Here is a 25,269-nt window from a genome sequence, read left to right as displayed (position 1 = left end):
TTAGGACTACCATTTAATACATTGAGACTTTTGCAATTACTCCAAAATGCAACCACTAGAATCTTAACAGGAGGAAAGACATTTGATCACATTATCCCAACTTTGATTGCTTTACATTGGCTATCCATTAAATTAAGGATAGATTATAAAGTCCTTTGTAAAATACATAAATCTATTTATAATGAAAAGAGTGAATGGCTGAATGTTATTATATATTTACACCCCCCAAAACAAATTTGAGATTAGCCAATAAAGGCCTTTAGCAATTTCATCTATTCGTACTGCACAGTTAAGTGGGATAGAGAAACAGGTGATTTCAATTGCCGGGCCGAAATTTTAGAATACTCTTCCTGTTGACATAAGGCTACAGAAGGGTTTTTTAACTTTCAAAAAAAATTTAAACACATGATTGTTTAAGCAAGCATATCAAACTGGAGTTTAAGCATGTTTATAGATTTATTATACTATGATGAACCAGGAACTTGAATTAACTTGTTTATTTGATTATATCTTTTGATTTTGTTTTATTTATCTTAGATGATTTGTTTTATTCTATTTTAACCAAAATGTTGCTAATGTTATGATGTTTTTAGTTGATTGTACTAAATTCTTTGAGTTATTTATGTATTTCTTGATTTTATGAATTCTTTGCTTTGATGTCTACTAATGAGGATGTTAGAGAAATACCCATTCCAGAAATTATTTTCAAAGGTGATGATTCAGATGAATTCATGGTGAACCTGGAAGATGAAGTAGGCCAGATTGACAAATTAAAGAGTTGCAAATCACCCGGACTAGATAGTGTACACCCCAGGGTTCTGAAAGAACTCAAAAATGAAATTTCAGATCTATTACTAGTAATTTGTAACCTATCATTAAAATTGTCCATTGTACCAGAAGACTGGAGGGTGGCCAGTGTAAAAAGGGCTCTAGTGGGTCATCCGGAAAACTATAGATCAGTGATTCTGACTTCAGTGTCAGGAAAAATTGTGGACATTATTCTAAAGAACAAATTCACAGCACATATATATAGATATGGTTTAATGGGACACAGAGAGCATGGATTTACCCAAGGAAAGTCTTGCCTGACAAATCTGCTACATTTTTTGAAGGGTTTAATAAACATGTGGATAAAGTTGAGTTAGTAGATTTATTGTATTTGGATTTTCAGAAGGTGTTTCACAAAGCCACCCATGAGAGACTCCTAAGAAAATTTAAAAGTAATTGGATAAGGCAGTGTCCTTTTGTGGCTTGCAAACTTGCTAAATGATCAGAAACAGAGAGTAGGATTAAATGGTCAGAATTCTCAATGGAGAAAGTTAAACAGTGGCGTGCCTCAAGGATCTGTACTTGGATCAAAGCTTTTTAATATATTAATAAATGTTCTGAAAAAGAGAATGCCGAGTGAGATGATCAACTTTGCAGTTGACATCAAATTATTTAGAGAAGTTAAATCACAAGTGGATTGTAATAAATTGCATGAGACCTTGAAAGATTGGAAGACTGGGCAACCAAATGTGGACAAATGCAAAATGATGCACATAGGGAAAAGTAACCCACATTGTAGTTACATGATGTTAGGTTCCATCCAGGAAAAATATCTGGGTGTCATAGTGGACAATACATTGAAATCATCAGCTCAGTGTGCTATAGCAGTCAAAAAAAGCAAACAGAATGTTAGCAATTATTAGAAAAGGAATGGTGAATATAATGGAGACTGTCGTAGTACCTTGGTATTGCTCCATGGTGAGACCACAACTTGAGTACTGTGTGCAGTTCTGGTTGCCTCATTTCAAAAAAGATATAGTTGCATTGGAAAAGGTTCAGAGAAGGGGGACTAAGATGATAAAAGGGATCGAATGGCTTCCCCCTATGAGGAAAGGCTAAAGAGGTTAGGGCTGTTCAGCTTGGAAAAAAGGTAGCTGAGGGGGGATATGATAGAAGTCTATAAAATCATGTGAGGACTTAAACGGGTAAATTTGAATAAGTTATTTACTTTTTGTTTCAGATAATACAAGGACTAGGGGGCACTCCATGAAGTTAGCATGTAGCAAATTTAAAACAAATTGGAGAAAATTCTATTTCATTCAATGCACATTTAAGCTCTGGAATTCATTGCCAGAGAATGTGATTAATGCAGTTAGTATAGCTGGGTTTAAAAAAGGTTTGGACAAGTTCCTGGAGGAGATGTCTGTAAAGCTGCTATTAATCAAATTGACTTAGGTAATACTACTGCTGGCATTAATAGCATAGGATTTATTTATTGTTTGGGTATTTGCCAGGTACTTGTATCCTGGATGGCCATGGTTGGAAATAGGATGCTGGGCTTGATGACCCTTCAGTCTAATCTAGTATGGCAACTTCATATGTTCTTAGGTTCTTATGACTATTGGATTTAGGCTTTTGCTACAACCTGGAGAGGCATTTGGCCTACAACAGATCATTGGTGAGGCCTTATCTTTTTTTTTTTATAATTCCTATCTGCCCTGTGAGACTCTGGGATGCTTGGCTTTATACTCACCAGCTCTTTTCAATTAATTCGCAACGTGCTAAGGCCTACAGGTGCAGCAGCCTCCGGGGAAGCGCATCCCCCCTCGTCAGTCGGACACGCCCACAACCCACGTTATAGACGGCACCAAATGAAGTAAATTTTAAAATAAGAAAGCAAATTGAAGAGAAGAGGAAACACCCCTACCAGACTGTTATTTGATTCCTGTCTGCCCTGTGAGACTCTGGGACCCTCGGCTTTATACTTACCAGCTCTTTTCAACTAATTTGCAACGTGCTAAGGCCTACAGGTGCAGCAGCCTCCAGGGAAGCGCATCCCCCCTCAGCAATCGGACATGCCCACAACCCACGTCATAGTTGGTGCCAAACGAAGTAAATTTTAAAATTAAAACGCAAACATAGGCGCCACGTGCTGTGCGTCACATGTACAAAGGAGCGCAACAAAGGAGCTCTCCCCTTTGTGCGCCCCTTTGTGTGATCCTTAATACATAACTTCTAAAGCAATCTCTGATTTCTGGGATTTCATCTGAAGATGTTAATCGACACATTCCATACATACTATGATAAACTCCTCACAAAAAAAAAATAAAAACACACAAACACCTTCCAAACCCATACCTACAAAATCTAAATATTGCCACCTAATAAAAATCAATCTCAATACCCCTAATCAATCTACGAACTATATTCTCTTATCATTTTTACTTTTCAAAGCGCATTCAATATTAAATAAAATCCCTTTAATTAATGATCTCCTCTATGATTCAAATCCTTCCTTCATTGCAATAACTGAAACAAGGATCAAGAACACCGATACAGTTTTAGTTAATCAAATTGACAATCCATCTTATGAAACTTTTTCTATACCCAGGCAGAAAAAAAAAGGTGGTGGTCTAATGCTTATCATTAAAACAAATCTCCAGATGAAACTACTCCCAATAAATATAAGCCCACCCTTTGAAGTTGCATTCTTCAACTCCACTAATCTACAAATTTGTCTACCTCCCCCCCCCCCCCCCCCCCCCGTTCACTAGACCACAACTGCTCTCCACTAATCAAATTTTTAATAACCAACATTACCCTAAATAAACTCACTATTGTCTTAGGTAACTTCAACATTCACATGGATACAATCCCTATTTCTTCAACTTACCAAACTCTCATTGATGCTCTATCTACGCTACAGTTAAATCAAATCATCAGTGCCCCTACGCACAAAGCTGGTCACATTTTAGCCCTCATCTTCATCAACAAAGATAATTGGTTATCATATAATACAAATATAACTAATATCCCCTGGTCAGACCACCACCTGATTCAAACCAATTTGACTTCCAAACTCAACCTCACAACATCCCAGTGATTGTGAATTACCATTCCCCCTTTAACATAGAAACTCTCCAAGAAAAACTACAATCTGAATTAACTAAAATTGATCTATCCAACTCAGAAAATTCCATAAACTCGTGGTTCAACATAACCAAATCTGTTGCTGACAACATAAACCCTGTCATCTCAAAGACTATTAAAACCTCTCATCATCATAAACAATGGTACAATAACAACATTAGGACTGCTAAACAACAGCTCAGAAAAAAGGAAAAGGCTTGGCGCAAGAACAAAACATCGGTCCTACTATCTATCTATCGAAATGCTCTAGCGCTCTACAAATCTCTTATTATCAACATAAACAATTTTTTTCTATGAAAATTAATAATTTCCATCACAACCCAAGAATGCTATTTTCTATAGTACAAAATCTCACAAAAACTGCAAACAAACCTTTATCACTATGCACTAAAACTGGAAGCAATGAATTTGCCGATTTCTTTAATATGAAAATAATAAATCTAATTAACAATAATCTTGACAATAACAATCAAAACATTATGATGAATACTAATGAAATCCCAAAATGGTCAAACTTTGACACAGCTTCTTCCCTTGAAATTCAATCTCTCTTTAAAAAAATGAACCCTGCCAATCACCCACTTGACTGTATCCCCATTTCTACTCTAAAAACAATTGAAACTATATTATCTAAAACACTCACAGAGATAGTAAACCTCTCTTACAGAAGGAATTTATCCCGACTCTCTCAAATCTGCAGTAATTATTAAGCCTATCCTTAAGAAGATGAATCTTGACCCAAACAATCCAATTAACTACCACCCTATATCAAGCCTACCTCTTTTAGCCAAGATCATAGAAAAAGTTGTTCACACTCAGCTCTCAGATCACTTAGAGTTAAACAATATCCTTTCTCCAAATCAATTTGGTTTCAGAAAAAACCTCAGCACTGAAACTTTACTACTCTCAATGAATGACACTTTGCTCAGAGGCTTTGAAAATGGACAAACATACCTACTTATCATGCTAGACCTTTCTGCAGCTTTTGATACGATTAACCATACTATTCTTTTGGACCGTCTTTCTGAAATTGGACATCGACATAACCCTAAGATGGTTTTCATCATACCTCTCCAACAGAAACTACCAAGTCTCAATTAACAACACCTTATCCAAAAAATGTACCTACATACTGGAGTGCCTCAGGGTTCCGCTCTTTCTACAACACTCTTCAATATATACCTTCTGCCATTATACCATCTACTAAAAGATCTCGGCTTGATCCACTTCCTCTATGCTGATGACATACAAATTCTAATACCAATCCAAAATTCACTGGATGAAACTTATATGAAAACAGCCACATACTTATCCACAATTAAACAACTACTAACCCACTTAAAACTTATAATAAAAATAAAAAAAACTGAAATAATTATCATGGAACGAAAACCTAGCCCCTCACTTCCACCTCCACTTTTACTGGAGAATCATAAAGAACCAATCTCCCCAGTAACTCATACACGCAACCTAGGAGTGATCATAGACAACAAACTTTCACTAAAAAACCATATTACAACCAAAATTAAAGAAGGATATCACAAACTATTAACACTAAGATGCCTAAAACCATTTCTAACCACAGAAGACTTCAGATCTGTACTTCGACTGCTCATTTTCTCTAACATTGATTATTGCAACTCTCTATTACTTGGTCTACCAGCTTCCTATATCAGACCACTCCAAATCCTACAAAACACAGCAGCGAGAATCTTAACTGGCACAAAAAAACATGAACACATTAATCCCATCCTTATTTTCCTACACTGGTTACCAATTAAATATAGAATAGAATACAAAACTCTAACCATCACACACAAATTTATACATAATGATCAATCAAATTGGTCATCCACTAACCTCATTCCTCTCTTGACTCAAAGAAATCTCCATTCAAACAACAAGGGCTTTCTAAAAATTCCCCCTGTCCGATCAGCACAGCTAGCATCAACCCGTGAAAGAGCTTTCTCCTTCGCCAGTCCCAAATTATGGAACTCACTTCCGATGGCCTTAGAATGCAACCCAACTTAAAAACATTCTAAAAGGATCTGAAAACTTGGCTGTTCTTCAAAGATTACAATGACACCCTAATCCTCTCAACTACCCTACAGCAACAGAACTCCCAAAAGAATTTCAACATGCTTATTGCTTAACTCCTAATGACTTCATAACTCTGATTCATCTCCTGTTATAAATGTAACAATTTTTCCCATAGTTTGTTAACTTATTACCTTTATTATCCATGTAGTTTTAACCTTTCTTTGTTGATGATCTTTGTATTACCCATCCTAATATCCCCTTATTGAAATATGTATTTCTAATTTCCCCTGTTGAAATATGTAAACCGTTGTGATGGCATTACCGAATGACGGTATATAAAACTCAAAAATAAATAAATAAATTGGTGAGGCCTTATCCAGAATACTGTGTTCAGTTCTGAAGGCATATTTCAAAAGTGACAGAGAGACTCTAGAGGTGGTGTGTGGAGTGCACCAAAAGCCATATGAGATGAGATTGAAGAACCTAAATATTTATTCCCTAGAAGAGAGGAGAGACATAGGGGATATGATATAGAGATTTAAATACCTGAATGGTATTAATGGTGAACAAGGGGCAAATCTTTTTCATTTAAAGGGAAATTGTAGAACTAGGGATTATGATGTGAAGCCCTGAAGGTGAAGACTCAGGAACATCAGGAAATATTTTTTTGCAGAAAGGGTGGTAGATGCCTGGAATGCCCTTCTGTAGGAGGTGGTAGAGACAAAAAATTAGTGGAATTCCAAATTGAATGGGATAAATGGAGAGGATACATAATAAGAAAAGGATAGAAATGAAGTACATTGGGATAAACTGCAATGAGTGGCAGTTACAACCCAAAAACAGCAGTGATACATATACTTGAATGGGTAACCTACATGGAAAGGCGGTTACAATCCAAAAACAGCAGTGGTATGACTTCGTTGGGTCTCAAAGAAAATATGGGCAAGTCAGCAGTGTGATGATGTGATAGACTTAGCCATGCTTGGGACAGATATAATAGAAGAGTTGAGAGATCAGGTGGAAGACCCAAGGGGAAGTTCATGTTGGGTTGCATTTGTGAATTTTATATGTACATCTACCAAAAGAGTATGAATCTCAACTGAGCAGTCTGAATGGGCCATTTTGGTCTTTATCTGACATTATTTACTATGTTAATGTGCTCAACCCCTAACCTGTGATGGATCTTGGAACTGGTGCCATAGAGGGGACCTTTTTTGACTTGTGGGCATAGGAAGAGGAAGAATCCTAGCATGGCTGATGCTTTTTTATGGTGCCAGGAGTTCGAAGAGACCTCACGCCAGAAGGTGAAGCAGCTCTGCTACCCACCCTCACCCCAACAGTGCCTTCCACAAAGCTTACAACTTCCATGCATGGTATTGCTTCAACCATGGAGACATACGACAACTGGGATAGCTGGAAGTGTCATAGTCCTAAGTGAAGATAACAGATGGAGTGGGTGTCTGTGATGGACATGCATTTCCCACTCCTGCAGACCTTAAACCCACTTACTGTGGGCTTCTTAGCCTTGGGTTTCTTCATAGCCTTTTTCACTTCATCTTTTTTGGGTAAAACTTGTAAGTTCTGTTGAGGGGCTGCTGAGGCAGCGGCAAAAGAAGAATTGGAAAGATATGAACTCTATGCAAAAAAGATAAGGCCCAAAAGTTACAAGGCCAAAAATATAAATACAATGGGAACACATACGTGCAATAAGTTGGACAAAGAAAGACTGAGAGGCTCACAAGGCAGCAACTGTGTGCAGGAATTCTCAAATATATTCAGAAAATGTTTCTGAAAGTTCGGTCCGAGTTGGCACCGTTAAACGACATCACCCATGCCTGCTTCTTAACGGAGAATCTTCTTTTAAAAAAATTCTATGTATTGACTGTATAATGTTGTCCTTCATTATCTGTTCTCACTTGACAGTACATCAAATAATACATTGCCTTAAATATTCACACTTTGAAATATATTTCTGTACCTCTTTCATTTGTGTAGCCCCATCCACTAATCCAGCAGGTAGAAAACATGCTATTTGTGAATTCTTTTGATGGTAGACATATCGGTATCTGATTATCTAAAATGACAAAGCAATAACATTTGTAATTCAAACAAAGTAGAAAGGGATTGATTTTTAAGAAGTATTTTTATTTTCAAAAAGCATCCTGCTTACCATTATAAGGAATAGGAGTTTCAAGTCTGAACAAAGCAATATCATGGCCAATTTCTGCTTCTCGATAGAGTGGGTGAATAATAATCTGTTTGACTTTATAAAAAGGTGTTGTTTCATTTATATCAGTCTGATTGGAGATGCCAGCATAAATAATCCAAATGTCAGATCTTTTGAACCTAAAAAAATAAATACCGTTCGGGTAAAATCACCTTTAAGAAGAGACTTAAGACTTTGTTGTTCAAACAAGCCTTGCCATAACTACTACCTCAGCCTTGGTTCTTATCCGCATCATGAGTAGACTATCCAACTTGAGGCCTTCACAGTCCTCCCCTATTTAATTTCCTTGCCTTTTGCCCAAGTTATACAAACCCAATTCTCTATACTTGCTTCACCCATTTTATGTTTTCCAGGTTATTTCTACCCTGTTCATTGTTTTATCCAGGTTATTCTTCCCTGTTCATTGTAAAACAAGACTTTGTCTATGTTATTTTGCTGGTTGTAATGTAAACCGAAGTGATAATTAATCTTGTTAATTGAACCTCGGTATATAAAAGTTATAAATAAATAAAAGTAAAATGCGATTGATGGATACTACATGAATGCACTGACTTTCTTTGCTACTGTAATGAGACATATGCAAAATGTTTTATTAGAAAAAGAGACCCAAATCAGATATCAAACTTTTGCCCTGTTAATGTAATCACCAATTGTCATGCAAAGTTTTCTAATGAATGTATTTCTTCACGGAGAGTGTGGTGAATGCCCTTCCAGAGGAGGTGGTGAAGATGAAAACAGTGAAGGAATTCAAAGGGGCATGGGATAAACACTGTGGATCCCTGAAGGGTAGAGGATGGAAATAAAGAAAAGAGGGCATGGGGGTAACCAGGGGTAACTTGCTGGTGTGGCAGTTGATACCCTTAACAAATAAGCCTTGATACTGTTATTGCAACTCCATCATTGCTCTCTGCTTCAATAGCAGTGGGAAAAGGGGAACTGGATTCAGACAGCAACCATCAAGGGCCCCAGCTTTTATGGTTTGGGGAACAAATAAACATGGGGGTAACCTGCTGATTCGACTTTTACTACCCTTAATCATTAAGCCTGATACTTTTAATGCAACACCAACTCTCTGCTTCCACAGCAAGGGTTAAGGGAAATTGAATTCAAACAGTATCCAACGAGGGCCCTGACTTTTACGGTCTGGGAAACTGATAAGCATGGCAGTAACCTGCACAGTGTAGCAGATACTGGCATAAACATAAGCTTGCTGGGCAGACTGGGCAGATCATTTGGACCTTATCTGCCATCATTTCTATGTTTCTGTATAAATGGATGAGTAATTTCATATTTGCTAATGTGTGGTCCATTACTGTATACTTGGGAACCCTCTTTATTAGGGAGGATTTTGGGGAGATACCCACACCATTCTTTTAGGTGATAACTAAGAGGAGCTGAAATAAACCAATATATATCTGGAAGAGGTACTAGAGCAAACTAAGTGTAGTAGAACCTGATGGTATTCACAGGAACTCAAATATGAACTCAAATATTCAAAGGAACTCAAATATGAAATTGCAGACCTGCTACTAGTAATCTGTAATTTATAATCCCAATTTGCCTCTGCCTTAGGACTGGAAGGTATCCAATTTTGTAACCAATTGTCAAAAAGGGCTCCATGTTTGACCCTACTAACTATAGAGCAACAAGCCTGACATCAGTGTTGGGTAAACTGATGAAACCTATTGTTAAGAACAAAATTACTAGTCATATGAATAAACATGGCTTAATGGATAAGAGCCAGCATAGTTGTAAGAAAAGAGGATCATGTTTTACTAATCTATTAGAATTATTTGAAGGTGGAAATAATCATGTGAATAAAACTTAGCCAGTCGATATAGTATTTTTCATTTCTCAGAAGACATTTGATAAAGTCCCTCTTGAAAGGCTCATCATGAAATTAAATGTCATGGGATAGAACAGTGGTCCCCAACCCTATCCTGGGGGCCCACCAGCCAGTCGGGTTTTCAGGATATCCACAATGAATATGCATGAGAGAAAATTTGCATGTACTGCCTCCATAACATGCAAATTTTCTCTCATGCATATTCATTGTAGGTATCCTGAAAACCCGACTGGCTGGTGGGCCCCCAAGACAGGGTTGGTGACCACTGGGATAGAAGGCAATGTATTATTGTGAATTGGTAACTGATCAAGAGATAGGAAAAAAAGTGTAAGATTAAATGGTCAGGTTTCCCAAAGGAAAGTCATAAATAATGGGATGCCTCAGGGATCCGTACCTAGACAGGTTGTGTTTAACTTATTCCTTTATTTATATAGTTATTTATTTAATTCAAGTCGGCGCATCTGTCCCTCACCAGAGAAAGGGCTATCTCCATAGCTGGTACCTCCCTCTGGAACTCCCTCCCCGCCCCCCCCTCCGTATAGAGCCGTCTCTCACCAAATTCAAAAAAGGAGTCAAAACTTGGCTCTTCAAGCAAGCCTACCCCAATACAAACATAACGTAGACCTTAGCCTAAACAGTTCTCGTCATTGACCTTCCTCCGCACCTTCCACCTCTAGCGCCTCCCTACCGCATCCTTTTCCCTGATTCTCTGGTACGCTACCCTCTACTTCCCTGAATCCTGTTTGGTACCCCCTCGACACACGAATTCTTAGTTAAGATAACATTGTATTGTATAAAGTTCTTTCCCCCCCCCCCCCCCCCCCGACATCTCTGCCCCTTTTGCTCACCTAGCCCTCAAATATCTGTTTTAATGCCTCCTTTGTATTTAGTTCCCTTTTTGATTTACCTCTTTGTTTTGTTTTGACTACGATTTGATTTTTTGTTCTTTGTATTTCCTCTTATCAGTTCAATGTAAGCCGGCATGATGTGCCTTACGAATGTCGGCAAAGAAAAGCCTTTAAATAAATAAAATAAATAAATATCTAGCTATTTAACTAAATTTATGTATCTTATGCTTATTTTAGTTATATTTTATTTTCACTTTATTTTAACTTGCTGTAAACCGTTTTGATAAAATTTTATTTTAAAAAGCGGTATATAAATACTTTTAAATAAATAAATAAAATATACCAACCTTCATGACACGAATCATATCATATCATATCATACCTTAATGATTTGACAAAGGGAACAAAGAATTAAATGATCAGATTTGTAGAAGACACAAAAATGTTCAAAGTATTCATATGTGAAGTATAAGGAATTACAGAATGGACTTGTCAGACTGGGGAACTGGGCATCTACTGTAATAGCAGACACAATTAAATGTTGACACATGCAAAGTGATGCATATAAGGAAAATAATCCTAACTATATGTGGCCCCTGGTTGCCACAGAAACATTTGCAGAATGTAATGTGCAGAAAGTGTATTGTAGTAATTTGATTTCCACCTATGGAAAGTCCTAGAGAGTGCAAAAGAACAGGGAAAGTTCCAGCTAGTAAAGTGTTATCTGTTGATCAGAGGGAGTGTATGGTAACACTTTGACAGACAGACTAGTTCAGCCTATAGGGGCTGGGTTTTGAAAAGGAAATATAACCCTGCTCAGATCAAGGGTGGAGGCTTCCCAGAGTTACCATGTGAAGGGAAAGCAGCAGCTGGAACCCTCTCTAGGGGTTTCAGGGGGAAAAGAGGAGAGAGTTTGGCAAAGATACTCCAACAGTGTCTCAGGGAACCTGGGTGAATCAACTGGAAATTGTATTTAAGAGTTAAAAATACTGGAAGGGAAAGGAACTGTGAAGGGACCACTTGGGACCAGAAAAGAAAACCCTGTGCCCAGTTGGTGTTATGGGCCCGACCTGCGGAGGTCCTCGGGCCAGCCCTTCACCTACCCCCGGACGTCTGGTGGCTGCCGCGGTGTTCCTGCAGCCTAGTCAGGCCGGTAAAGTTTCTTCGCGGCGTTCCCTTTGCAAGGGAGACGCCATCAATGTCTGGGCTGGCCCCGCCCCTAGGCGCATGCGCGCGTGGGGACCCAACTTTTTTTTTTTAAACTGTATTTATTAATTTTTTCTGAGGATACAGAGGATAACAATCAGTGAACAAAGAACAAACAACAAAACAATATCCAATACCCCCCTCATCCTCCCTCCCTCCCTCCCATGTTCACCCTTCCCTATGTTCAGTAAAAATAGAAATGAGTCCCAGAACAGGTGCTAGTGAATGTTATGGTGTAGCTTCCATTGCGGTGTCTGCCAGGCTACCGATGCGTTCAGTAGCTATCCCTTCTCTGAGGTCGGAGGTCGTGTCCTGTCTCCAAGGGTCTCTGTGGTGTCCAATGCGGGGAGTAAGATAAGCTGTAAAAGTAGCCCAGATTAATGAGGTGTGTACAGATTTCTTTGGCATAGCTGATGTAAGAATAGCATGCTCCATGGAGCAAAGACAAACCAACTTTTTAAACCAGTGTTCATAACTGAGGCTGCAGGGGTTTAGCCAGGTGGCCAGAATGATCTGCTTCCCCACCAAACCAGCCTTTAAAACGAACAATCGTTCTGGGGTAGACAACCACATATGGATGAAATCATCCTTGCCAAAAAGCCAGAGATTGGGATTTGGTGTCAAGGTCTTTTTCAAAAAGGTGGAACAGGCATGACACCTTGCTTCTAAAAACGGGAAATAAGCACACAGTCCCAAAAGCAATGAAAATAGTTGCTGTCATTGCCTGCACATTTAGGGCATTGAGGAGATTGCGTAATTTTCATTTGATGGGCTCGAATAGGGGTAATATAGCTTTGCCAGAGAAATTTGTATTGCGTTTCTTGCAGGAGTACATTTTCTGATACAACAGACAAGTCACCAAAACAATTCTTAAAATCTGTAAACGTTAAGGAAAAGAGAGCCCATGTCGTCCATCTAACATATAAGGGGTTTAAGAGTGATGAGTCCGACAACCGCATCACCTTTTTGTAATAGTAAGAAACAGTAGAAGTACTTCGGTTCCCAACTTGGACTATGTTCCTTAGTTTTTGGATTTCTGAAGTTTCAGCTAGGAAAGGTTGCATGGACTTTATAAAGTGAGTAACTTGGAGGTATGCATATACGTGCTCGGCTGGTAGTGTGTATTGTTGTTGAAGTGTGTGAAAGGGGAGGATAGCCCCAGTCTCCCTGTCATACATATCATATATGTAGGTAAGTCCCAATTTGTTCCATCGATGAAAAGTTCCACCCCCTCTCCCTGGAAGAAATAAGTCATGGCCAATGATTGTGATAAACGAGGTTAGGGGGTTCAGCACTTGTCCCATCTGGCAAAACATTTGCCAGGCTTTTCTGCATGTACGCAGTAGTTCCTGTGTTTTTATATATTGGGGGATCATCTGGGTAGAGAGTTGTATCAAGGGATTAAGGGACAGCACTCCATACCATTCCAAAAGATATTTATACGGGGTAAACGATGACGTGGCATAGAGCCAATCCCTTACATGTCTGATATTACATGCTAAATTATAGAGCCTCATATTCGGACACCCAAGCCCCCCTCTTTCCTTTGGAATCATATGAACTTGCATGGTAAATGGGCTCGTTTTCCCCGCCACAAGAACAAGTGCAAGGCTTGTTGGATCTGTTGGAGGTTTTGAGATCCAGAGAGGCGCAAGTTGTAGGAGATATATCCATTTTGGCAGCAGAACCATCTTAAAGAGCTGTATGCGGCCTACCAATGACAGGGGGAGGGGAGTCCACCACCGCAGAGTGGCCAGCATAGAAGCTAGTAAGGGCTGGATGTTCGCGGTGTAGAGGCTACCCACCCGTATGGGAATACACAGTCCTAAATATTTTAGGATATCTGTCGCGCACCTGAGGGGGAAAGCTCTCTGCCATTGTGTAAGCAAGGTTCCGGTGACATCCAGGGCTTCAGATTTAACACAGTTGATCTTAAGGCCTGCGAAGTGACCAAATTGGCGCTGGAGGTCGAGTACTGCCTGAAGTGATGATTGGGATTAAGAAAGAAAAAACAGTAAATCGTCAGCAAAGGCAGCGATTTTGAAAATGTGTTTTGGTCCTCCAAAGCCTTTCACCTTTCTACACTCATCAATTTTTTGTAATATGGGGTCAAAGGACAATATGTATAACAAGGGGGACAAAGGGCACCCCTGTCGGACTCCTCTCTGGATCTTTACCTCTCCTGATAAACAATTGTTACCTAATATGCGGGATATTAGGTCGTTATATAATAGGGAGATATAGTGTAGGAGATCACCCCTGATGCCGAACCTTTGCAAAACTGAGAAGAGATAGCGCCACGCTACACGGTTGAAGGCCTTCTCCGAGTCAAATCCAATAGCTAGGGCCTGAATATCTTGATGTTGGCAAATAGTCATGGCTGTAAGCAACTTTATAATGTTTGCATTCGGCTTACGTCCTCTGACAAATCCCACTTGGTGGGGTGAGATCAAGTGTGGAAGAAGAACCTTCAGCCACTCAGCCAGGACCTTTGTCAATATTTTAAGGTCACAATTTAGCAGTGAAATAAGCTGATACAAGGAGGGGCTTGATAAGTCCTTCCCGAGTTTGGGGAGAACTACGATGTGGGCATCAGTAAAAGGAGTAGGGAATCATTTATGTGTAAGCCCTTCCTTAAAGTAATTTGTCAAAGGCGTGCCAATATATTGTAAAAGAATTTTATAAAAGTCATAAGAAAGCCCATCCGGGCCAGGGGATTTTCCCGTATGGGCAGCTGTGATAACTTGCGAAATTTCATAAGTCTGGAGTGGCCGATTCAGAAAGGCGAGTTGGGATGCCGAGAACGTGGGAATAGCAACATCTCTGAAGAAAGTCTCCTCTTCCCCTTCAACCCCCAGTGTATCAGATGTATACAGAGTGCTATAAAATTGCCTGAAGACTTCACTAATCTCTATTTCGGTGGATGCGACCCCACCCAAGGGAGATTTCAAATTTGCTACAAAGGATTTTGGCTGCTGTACTTTCGTTAAGTTGGCCAACAAACGGTTTGGTTTGTTACCAAATTTAAAGAAAGACTGTTGGCCTTTCCAGAAATAAGATTTGGCTCTGGCATCCAGGAGAGTGTTCAGGTGGCCGAGTACACTGTAGAACTCTGCTCTGTTACTATCTGAATTTTGTTGAAGCAATGCCCCCTTCGCTTGCTGAAGCAAAGATTCTAAATGTAGTATAGATGTTGTGGAGCACTAGGAGAGCGGTTCAGATTACCAGGGGATGTGTGTGCTTGGACCACGGCTCAACCCCAGAGGAACTCCGAAGAGGTGCAGCGGCAGGCGTTTCAACAGCTAAAACAGGAATTTACCAAAAATCATTGCCTTATACGACCTGATCCAGTAAAGCCTTTCATTGTGGAGGTTGACACTTCAGCCGTAGGTGTTGAAACTATTCTATTACAACCCTCTGACTCTGAAACATTACTTACCTGTGCTTATTTTTCCAAAAACTTTTCTCCAGCACAGAAGAATTATGCCATTGGAGAAAGAGAATTATTGGCAATCAAGGCGGCATTGGAGGAATGGAGACATCTTTTAGAGGGGGCCAAATATACTGTCAAGATCTATACGGATCACAAGAATCTCACCTACCTATCACAGGCTCAACGTTTAAATCCCAGACAAGCTCGCATTGCAATGTTTTTCAGTTGGTTTGACTTCAAGATACATTTTCAGGCCGCAAGAAGAATGTTATAGCAGATGTGTTCTCTCGAAGTTTCATTCCAGAGGATACTCTGGAACCATGTCGCCATATAATTCATCCAGCCAGGATAATGGTGGCAGCCACTTTTATGGTTCTGGTGGGGAAAACAGTAGTACCTAAGCGACTTTGACAAAAAGTTCTTCAATGGGCTCACGACTCCCAGTATGCGGGACATCCTGGGATTAATAGAACTAGAGACCTTGTCTCACGTTCTCATTGGTGGCCACGATGGAGATCTGATGTAAAGAGTTACGTGGACTCCTATTCTATATGCGCTGCCCAAAAGATTCCGTGACAACGGGCGGCTGGACTACTGCAACCTCTATCTATTCCAAAGATACCCTGATCACAGATTGCCACAGACTTTATAACCGACCTTCCTCCGTCCGAGGGGAATACTGTGATTTGGGTGGTTATTGACTGATTTTCTAGAATGGCCCATTTTATCCCACTCCCTGGACTACCCTCTGCCTCAGAATTGGCCCAACTCATCGTACAACACATTTTCCGTATCCAGGGGCTACCCTCTAGTATTGTGTCAGACAGAGGAGTGCAATTTACGGCAAAAGTTTGGAGAGGCTTGTGCAAGAAATTGCAGATTAAGTTAGAATTTTCATCATCTTACCATCCTCAGTCCAACGGATTAACTGAACGTACCAACCAGTCTCTTAAAACCTTCTTACAGTGCTATATGAATCAAAGACACGATGATTGGGCATCCCTGTTACCGTGGGCCGAACTATAACATAATCACCATGTTACCCAAGGAAGTGGAACCTCACCTTTCTTTTTAGTCTTTGGGAGACATCCACGGATTCCCCTCCCCATTGCTACACCCTCATCCTGTCCGACCGTGGACAAACGGTGCAATCAATGACCAAACTCTGGGGGGAGACTCGAAAACTGCTGCTATGAACGTCCAGTAAAATCAAGAAACAAGCTGACAAAAGGAGGAGAAAGGTACGTTCCCTTCAACCAGGAGATTTGGTGTGGTTAAGCACTAAGAACCTCAAGTTATGTACCACATCTCTAAAATTTGCTCCTAAGTATATAGGACTGTTTCTGGTGATTAAACAGATTAATGAAGTCGCCTTTAAACTCCAGTTGCCTCCCACTCTTCGTATCCATAATGTGTTTCACATCTCTTTACTTAAAACAGCAATATTGTCTTGCCCTCCAAGAGAATCAAGAAAATGACTCCCTCTTTGATACTGGACGACACACAATATGAGATTAAAGTAATATTGGACTCCAGGAAGCTTAGAGAAAGAATACAATATTTAATTGCATGGCCTGGACAGGAGCAAGGCTGGACTGAAGGCAGATGACTGGAGATACTGACCCTCCTCCGGACCTGCACACTTCGGAAGACCAGCAACGCAATGGTGGTCTTATGAACAGTTCTCCGACCGTTCCAAGCCCTTTCCGACTTGCCGCAGGGTACGGCAAGAAGTGGCAGGCCAGATGGAGGCCAGGGCAGCAAAGACTGGAACATGGAGATTCAGATGAAGACTCAGGAACGAGGTACTTAGATGCACAGATGAGACTCAGAAACGAGGTACTTGGATGCACTGACGAGACTCAGGAACGAGGTACTTGGATGCACAGACGAGACTTGGGTATACAGACATTGGCAGGGTCCCTCAGGTGCCCTACACAGCCAGTACCACTGGTCTGGTCATGGACCACTCTGTCCTACATTCGCGGGAGCGTGACCAGCACAGGAAGGAACGAGGTACTGAAGATGTAGACTCAGGCAAGGTTCAAGGTAATCAGAAGTCTCAGGCAAGATTCAAGGTATTCAGAAGATGCAGGCAAGTACTGGGTTGAGACTGCAATGCAGCGCGCCCTACACAGTCCACCCGCGGGACTGGTCATGGACCACGCTGGACTCAAAGAGCCTCTAGACGAGATGTGGAGCAAAGAACGGAACATGTCTCAGAAGCTGTAGAGGCCTGCACCAAGGTGCACCCTACACAGCCGCCAGTGGCTGGTTGCGGACCACGCTGACGGTACAGGTTCTGGCAGAGTTTTTGGCACGGACAGAGCAAGCACAAGGGACTCTGTAGACCAGGGACAAGTACAGAAGCGTAAGTCTCCTGGAGGCTAGTGCTGCAGAAGTGAGGAAGGCACTGCACCATGAAGCGCCCTACACAGCCCGCCCGTGGGGCTGGTCGCGGACCATGACATGGCATGCCAGGAAGAGTGGCACAAGGAACCAGGGGTTCAGGACAACTGGACAGGATCACGGACATCAGGATCAGGAGAAACATCTGGACTGTATCACGGACATCAGGTATGAAGAACAAGCATCTGGACTGGAACACAGAATACAGGATCAGGAAACAGACCTCAGAAGTGGATCACAAACATCAGGCGGACATCTGGACTGGAACGAGGACATCAGGACAAGACGAGGAGCTCCAATGAAGAACAGGAAACTTGAAGAAGAGCTGGAACAAGGACGACTCCTGGAGCAAAGGACAGCAGGATCCCAGGAGTGTCTAACTCCTTGCAAAGGCCCAGTTGGAATGGACTCTGAGCCCTTCTGTAGAGCTGAAGAGGACAACGCCCAGGGAAGGGTCAGTAGAGAGACACACCTGGCTGGCCCTTGAAGAACAGGCGAGAGGCACACTCCAGCGCCTTAGGAGAGCTGGAGAGGATGAGCAGGATCCGCTGGTGGTGTCCTTGGCCAAGTGGAGGGCCCGAAGAGAAGCAAAGCAGGCAGCGGAGCAGTCCTGCCGTGGAGCTAAAGGTAGGCAGGCTGCAGGAGCGTCTCCATGCCGCGAAGACCGAAGCAGGAAGAGCAGGGAGCTGCAGGCACCGGCAGGGACGGCACCGGCAGGGACGGCCCTGCTGGGCAAGGACCCGAGCAGCAGCAGGCACCAGCAGGGACGGCCTCCCTGCCGGCTGAGGACCCCGGAAGCGGCTGTAGCTCATCCTGGAGAGCAGGAGCGGCAGTGGTGGTCCCGGCCGCGAGGGAGAGCTCTTGTCGGCCTGACCCTACCGCGCAGGACTGGAGGCAGCCGGGAAGGAGTCCGGCGATGGCGGCACGCCCGTCACGAAGACAGCAGCACCCGCGGCCCGAGTGGCCACGGCAAGGTAGGGGACCTGCCCGTGCTCCTCGCAGGCAGGTTCACAACAATAGACTTGTTGAGCTGTTTGTTATGAGAGTAAACATAAGAAATGATTTCTTCCATGGGTACTGCTTTTGCAGCATCCCAAAAGAGATGAGGCGTAGCTATGTATTGGTGGTTGTTTCTTTCATAATCTTTCCATCTGTCCTTTAGAAAAACTTGGAAATGGACGTCATCTTTAAGAAAAGAAGGAAAACGCCACAGTTTGACGTTGTGGGAGGGGGAGTGAGATTTTGTTTGAATAGAGATCGGGGTCTGATCAGATATAGCTAGAGGTTCAATAGTCATGATAATTACATTAAAAAAAATTGGTTGGGAGATTAAAATGTAATCAATACACGGGCATGACCAAGCGCCCGTTTCGAACCAGATTGACAGAACACAAATGTTGCTTAAACACGGGCCGAATTGAGGAACCACTTGTAGCACATTTTAAAGATCACAATCATGTGCTCTCTGAAATAAAATGGACTATCTTAGAGGTGATTAAAATGCATTGGAGAAAAGGGGATAGGATTAAGCAGCTTCGACAGTGTGAGCAGCGCAGGATTTTCCAATTACAAACAGTGACCCCTCGTGGCCTCAATAAGGAAATAGAGTGGATTCAGTTCATGTGAATCCACTCGTCTGCCAAATCAAACACACAGGTGCAGTATGGTGAACTGCATATAACCAGCTCAGATCTCGCGGCAACTCAGCAGAACGCCGACAAGAGGATCAGGCGGCAGAATGTGGTAAGTTGGAGCTTTGCAGCTCCAGCTTTCAAATCCATTTAGGGATGTGCATATATATATACAGTAATGTAATTGTGCGAAATCAGACATAAAGTATTCATGTATTGTGGTAAAAATGACCATATTTTCTGTTTTAATTATACTCTTAAAAGGTATTCAGTACCGTGTGAAAACGACGGCATTTAAACTTTTCGCTTTCAAAGTTCAGGAAAATAGATTGTAGATACTACAACAGTCTCTGAAGCAGCTTGGTACGAAACGTACATCGGACTGGACTACATGAGTGTCATCTGGACCCGAAACATCTTCACGGATAAATATATCCTCCTGAACAACTCGATCTTTAAAGCATGGCAGCGCTATCGGCAAGTAAGGAAAGTACCGTCTCACATTTATCTTATAAAAATATAAAAAAGAAGAAAAAAACTCGTTGGATAATAATAAAAGTAGGACTCTAAAGGACCAATGATTAAATGTGACCCATTGTGGTTTAGATTCAGGCTTACTGCTGACAAACCGCGGGTGTTATCAAGGTCCCACAGTCATGAACAAATGCATGCAAAAAATAAAAAATTTGTAGCTTGCAACGTATTGATTTTGAGATAGTGTGGCTCGTTGCACTTTGATAATTAACTGTTCATTCTATTGTAGACTTCAATTACCCCAATATTGACTGGGTAAATGTATCATCGGGTCACACTAGAGAGATAACGTTCCTGGATGGAATAAATGATAGCTTTATGGAGCAATTGCTTCAGGAACCGACGAGAGAGGGAGCAATTTTAGATCTAATTCTCAGTGGAGCACAGGACTTGGTGAGAGAGGTAACGGTGGTGGGACCACTTGGCAATAGTGATCATAATATGATCAAATTTGATTTAATGACTGGAAGAGGAACAGTGTGCAAATCCAAGGCTCTCGTGCTAAACTTTCAAAAGGGAAACTTTGATAAAATGAGAAAAATTGTTAGAAAAAAACTGAAAGGAGCAGCTACAAAAGTAAAAAATGTCCAAGAGGCGTGGTCATTGTTAAAAAATACCATTCTAGAAGCACAGTCCAGATGTATTCCACACATTAAGAAAGGTGGAAAGAAGGCAAAACGATTACCGACATGGTTAAAAGGGGAGGTGAAAGAAGCTATTTTAGCCAAAAGATCTTCATTCAAAAATTGGAAGAAGGATCCAACAGAAGAAAATAGGATAAAGCATAAACGTTGGCAAGTTAAATGTAAGACATTGATAAGACAGGCTAAGAGAGAATTTGAAAAGAAGTTGGCTGTAGAGGCAAAAACTCACAGTAAAAACTCTTTTAAATATATCCGAAGCAGAAAGCCTGTGAGGGAGTCAGTTGGACCGTTAGATGATCGAGGAGTTAAAGGGGCACTTAGAGAAGATAAGGACATCACGGAAAGATTAAATGATTTCTTTGCTTCGGTGTTTACTGAAGAGGATGTTGGGGAGGTACCAGTAATGGAGAAGGTTTTCATGGGTAATGATTCAGATGGACTGAATCAAATCACGGTGAACCTAGAAGATGTGGTAGGCCTGATTGACAAACTGAAGAGTAGTAAATCACCTGGACTGGATGGTATGCACCCCAGAGTTCTGAAGGAACTCAAAAATGAAATTTCAGATCTACTAGTAAAAATTTGTAACTTATCATTAAAATCATCCATTGTACCTGAAGACTAGAGGATAGCAAATGTTACCCCAATATTTAAAAAGGGCTCCAGGGGCAATCTGGAAAACTACAGACTGGTTAGCCTGACTTCAGTGCCAGGAAAAATAGTGGAAAGTGTTCTAAACATCAAAATTATAGAACATATAGAAAGACATTGATTAATGGAATAAAGTCAGCATGGCTTTATCCAGGGCAAGTCTTGCTTCACAAATCTGCTTCACTTTTTTGAAGGAGTTAATAAACATGTGGATAAAAGTGAACCGGTAGATGTAGTATACTCGGATTTTCAGAAGGCGTTTGACAAAGTTCCTCATGAGAGGCTTCTAGGAAAAGTAAAAAGTCATGGGATAGGTGGTGATGTCCTTTTGTGGATTGCAAACTGGCTAAAAGACAGGAAACAGGGAGTAGGATTAAATGGACAATTTTCTCAGTGGAAGGGAGTGGGCAGTGGAGTGCCTCAGGGATCTGTATTGGGACCCTTACTTTTCAATATATTTATAAATGATCTAGAAAGAAATACGACGAGTGAGATAATCAAATTTGCAGATGACACAAAATTGTTCAGAGTAGTTAAATCACAAGCAGATTGTGATAAATTGCAGGAAGACCTTGTGAGACTGGAAAATTGGGCATCCAAATGGCAGATGAAATTTAATGTGGATAAGTGCAAGGTAATGCATATAGGGAAAAATAACCCATGCTATAATTACACAATGTTGGGTTCCATATTAGGTGCTACAATCCAAGAAAGAGATGTAGGTGTCATAGTGGGTAACACATTGAAATCGTCGGTTCAGTGTGCTGCAGCAGTCAAAAAAGCAAACAGAATGTTGGGAATTATTAGAAAGGGAATGGTGAATAAAACGGAAAATGTCATAATGCCTCTGTATCGCTCCATGGTGAGACCGCACCTTGAATTCTGTGTACAATTCTGGTCGCCGCATCTCAAAAAAGATATAATTGCTATGGAGAAGGTACAGAGAAGGGCTACCAAAATGATAAGGGGAATGGAACAACTCCCCTATGAGGAAAGACTAAAGAGGTTAGGACTTTTCAGCTTGGAGAAGAGACGACTGAGGGGGAATGTGATAGAGATGTTTAAAATCATGAGAGGTCTAGAACGGGTAGAAGTGAATCGGTTGTTTACTCTTTCGGATAATAGAAAGACTAGGGAGCACTCCATGAAGTTAGCATGGGGCACATTTAAAACTAATCGGAGAAAGTTCTTTTTTACTCAACGCACAATTAAACTCTGGAATTTGTTGCCAGAGGATGTGGTTAGTGCAATTAGTATAGCTGTGTTTAAAAAAGGATTGGATAAGTTCTTGGAGGAGAAGTCCATTACCTGCTATTAAGTTCACTTACGGGTAGATTTTCAAAGGGGTACGCGCGTAGGTCCTATTTTGCATAGGCATTTGCGTAGGTCCTATTTTGCATAGGCATTTGCATAGGTCCTATTTTGCATAGGCTCGGCGGTGCGCGCAAGCCCCGGGATGCGCGTAAGTCCCGGGGCTTGCATGGAGGGGTGTGTCGGGGGGCGTGCCGGGAATGACGCGCGTTTCGGGGGCGGGCCGCGAGTGACGCGGCGTTTAGGGGGCGGCGCCGCGGGCGTGGTTTCAGCCCAGGGCCATTCCCGCAGCCTCTGGACCAGCCCCCGGGACCGGAACATGGAGCAGGGCAGCCGGCCGGTGCGCACAAAGTTACGCCTGCTTCCAGCAGGTGTAATTTTGCCGACAAAGGTAGGGGGGGGTAGATAGGGCCGGGGGGGGGGGGGGGTTAGGTAGGGGAAGGGAAGGGAAGGTGCCGGGTGGTGGAAGGAAAGTTCCCTCCGAGGCCGCTTCGATTTCGGAGCAGCCTCAGAGGGAATGGAGGCAGGCTGCGCGGCTCGGCGCGTGCAGTCTGCCAATTTTGGGCAGCCTTGCGCGCGCTGACCCTGGATTTTAATGGATACGCGCGGCTACGCGCGTATCTATTAAAATCCCCCGTACTCTTGTTTGCGCCTGGTGCGCGAAGAAAAGTACGCGATCGCGCTAATTTATAAAATCCGGCCCTTAGAGAATAGCCACTGCCATTAGCAATGGTAACATGGAATAGACTTAGTTTTTTGGTACTTGCCACATTCTTATGGCCTGGATTGGCCACTGTTGGAAACAGGATGCTGGGCTTGATGGACCCTTGGTCTGACCCAGTATGGTATTTTCTTATGTTTCTTATGTTTCACTCCGCTTAACACCGCTCTCTCTTCAGAGTAAGTTCCATTTACCATCACACATTGTCTTCTGTCCATCAACCAGTTTGCAGTCCAGGCCACCACCTTGGCACTCACTCAGAAGCTTCTCATTTTATTCACAAGCCTCCTGTGTGGGCCTGTATCAAAAGCTTTGCTGAAATCCAAGTAGATGACATTGAGTGTTCTTCTTCTATCTAAGTCCCTAGTCACCCAATCAAAAAAGTCAATCAGATTTGTCTGACAGGACCTTCCCCTGGTGAATCCATGCTGCCTCTGGTCCAGCAATTCTTCCGACTGTAGATGGCTCACTATTCTTTCTTTCAGCAGTGACTCCATTACTTTTCCTACCACAGATGTGAGGCTAACCAGCCTGTAGTTTCCAGCATCCTCTCTGCTCCCACTCTTGTGAAGCAGGACCAACACCGCTCTTCTCCAATCATTCGGTACCACTCCCGTTTCTAGGGATCTATTGAACAGGTCACGCAGAGGACCCACCAGCACATCTCTGAGCTCCCTCAGTATCCTGGGATGAACCTCATCAGGCCCCATGGCTTTGTCAACTTTTAGTTTTCCTAGCTCTTCCCATACATTCTCTTCTGTAAACAGAGTTACATCTACTCCACTCCCCTCCAGTTTCTTGTTAACTAGCGACAGTCCTTCTCCAGGGTCCTCTTTAGTTAATACCGAACTGAAGTATTTGCTTAATATTTCTGTCACACATTGATCCTTTTCACCTTTCAATTTCACTATACCACTTTGGACTTTTCTCCTTTCTCTGATGTATCTGAAAAATGTTTTGTCACCTCGCTTTACCTCTTTGGCAATCCTTTCTTCCGCTTGACTTTTTGCAGTCTTGACTACTTTCTTTGTCTCCCTCAGTTCCACCAGATATTCTTCCTTGTGCTCCTCCCTTTGGGATCCTTTATATTTCTTGAACGCTTTTGCTTTTCTTTACTTTTCTAACATATAGATTAGTTGCCTTTTAGTTTGGTCCATTGTTGTTCCACATCGCCCAGTCTTTTAGTTCTTCCTCCAGGTACTTCCCCATTTCATCAAAGTCCATGTTTTTGAACAGCAACACTCGGGTCGTCGTGCTTCTTCTCCGTATCCTATTTGTGATATGAAACCATACCATTTGATGATCACTGGTGCTGAGGTGGGCACCCACTGGACATTAAAGACATTATCTCCATTGGTGTGGGTTCCATTACCATTTGTTTGAACACAGCCCCTTGCAGGACATCCACTATCTCTCTACTTTTGTTAGATTCTGCAGAAGGGATTCTCCAGTCTTCATCCTGCACATTAAAATCTCCAGCAATCACCACTTCTCCCTTCTTTCCCATCTTTTGGATGTCTTCAACCAGATCTCTGTCAAGTTCTTCCATTTGATTTGGAGGCCTGTAAACCACTCCAATAAAAATGGATGCCCCATTATCTTTTTTTTAGGTCGGCCCATAGTGCTTCTTCTTTGCCCCATCTTCCTTGCAGCTCAGATGCTTGGATATTGTTTCTGACATAAAGAGCCATTCCTCTCCCTTTCTTGTCCTCTCTGTCCTTCCTTAATAAATTATAGCCCGGTATTGCCTATCCCAATCATGAGATTCCGTGAACCACGTCTCCGTGACAGCAACATCGTCCAAGTCCGCCTCTACCATTAGGGCTTGCAGATCTGGGATTTTATTGCCC

General features: G+C 41.9%; 1 protein-coding gene across 1 annotated transcript in view; it reads right to left on the bottom strand.

The window, feature by feature from the left end:
* Positions 1-25,269, bottom strand: part of KLKB1 (kallikrein B1) — a 132,526-nt gene that overhangs the window by 29,670 nt on the left and 77,587 nt on the right. The window contains exons 12-13 of the mRNA XM_029586946.1: positions 8,129-8,304; positions 7,937-8,032 (exon numbers count right to left, since the gene is read on the bottom strand). Of these exons, the coding sequence (XP_029442806.1) occupies positions 7,937-8,032; positions 8,129-8,304 (272 nt within the window). The remainder of the gene's footprint in view (positions 1-7,936; positions 8,033-8,128; positions 8,305-25,269) is intronic.

Source organism: Rhinatrema bivittatum, chromosome 1 (genome assembly GCF_901001135.1).
Source record: "Rhinatrema bivittatum chromosome 1, aRhiBiv1.1, whole genome shotgun sequence".
Lineage (NCBI taxonomy): Eukaryota > Metazoa > Chordata > Amphibia > Gymnophiona > Rhinatrematidae > Rhinatrema > Rhinatrema bivittatum.
The sequence above is the reverse complement of the archived record's forward strand: the minus strand, read 5'-3'. Positions and strand labels throughout refer to the sequence as shown.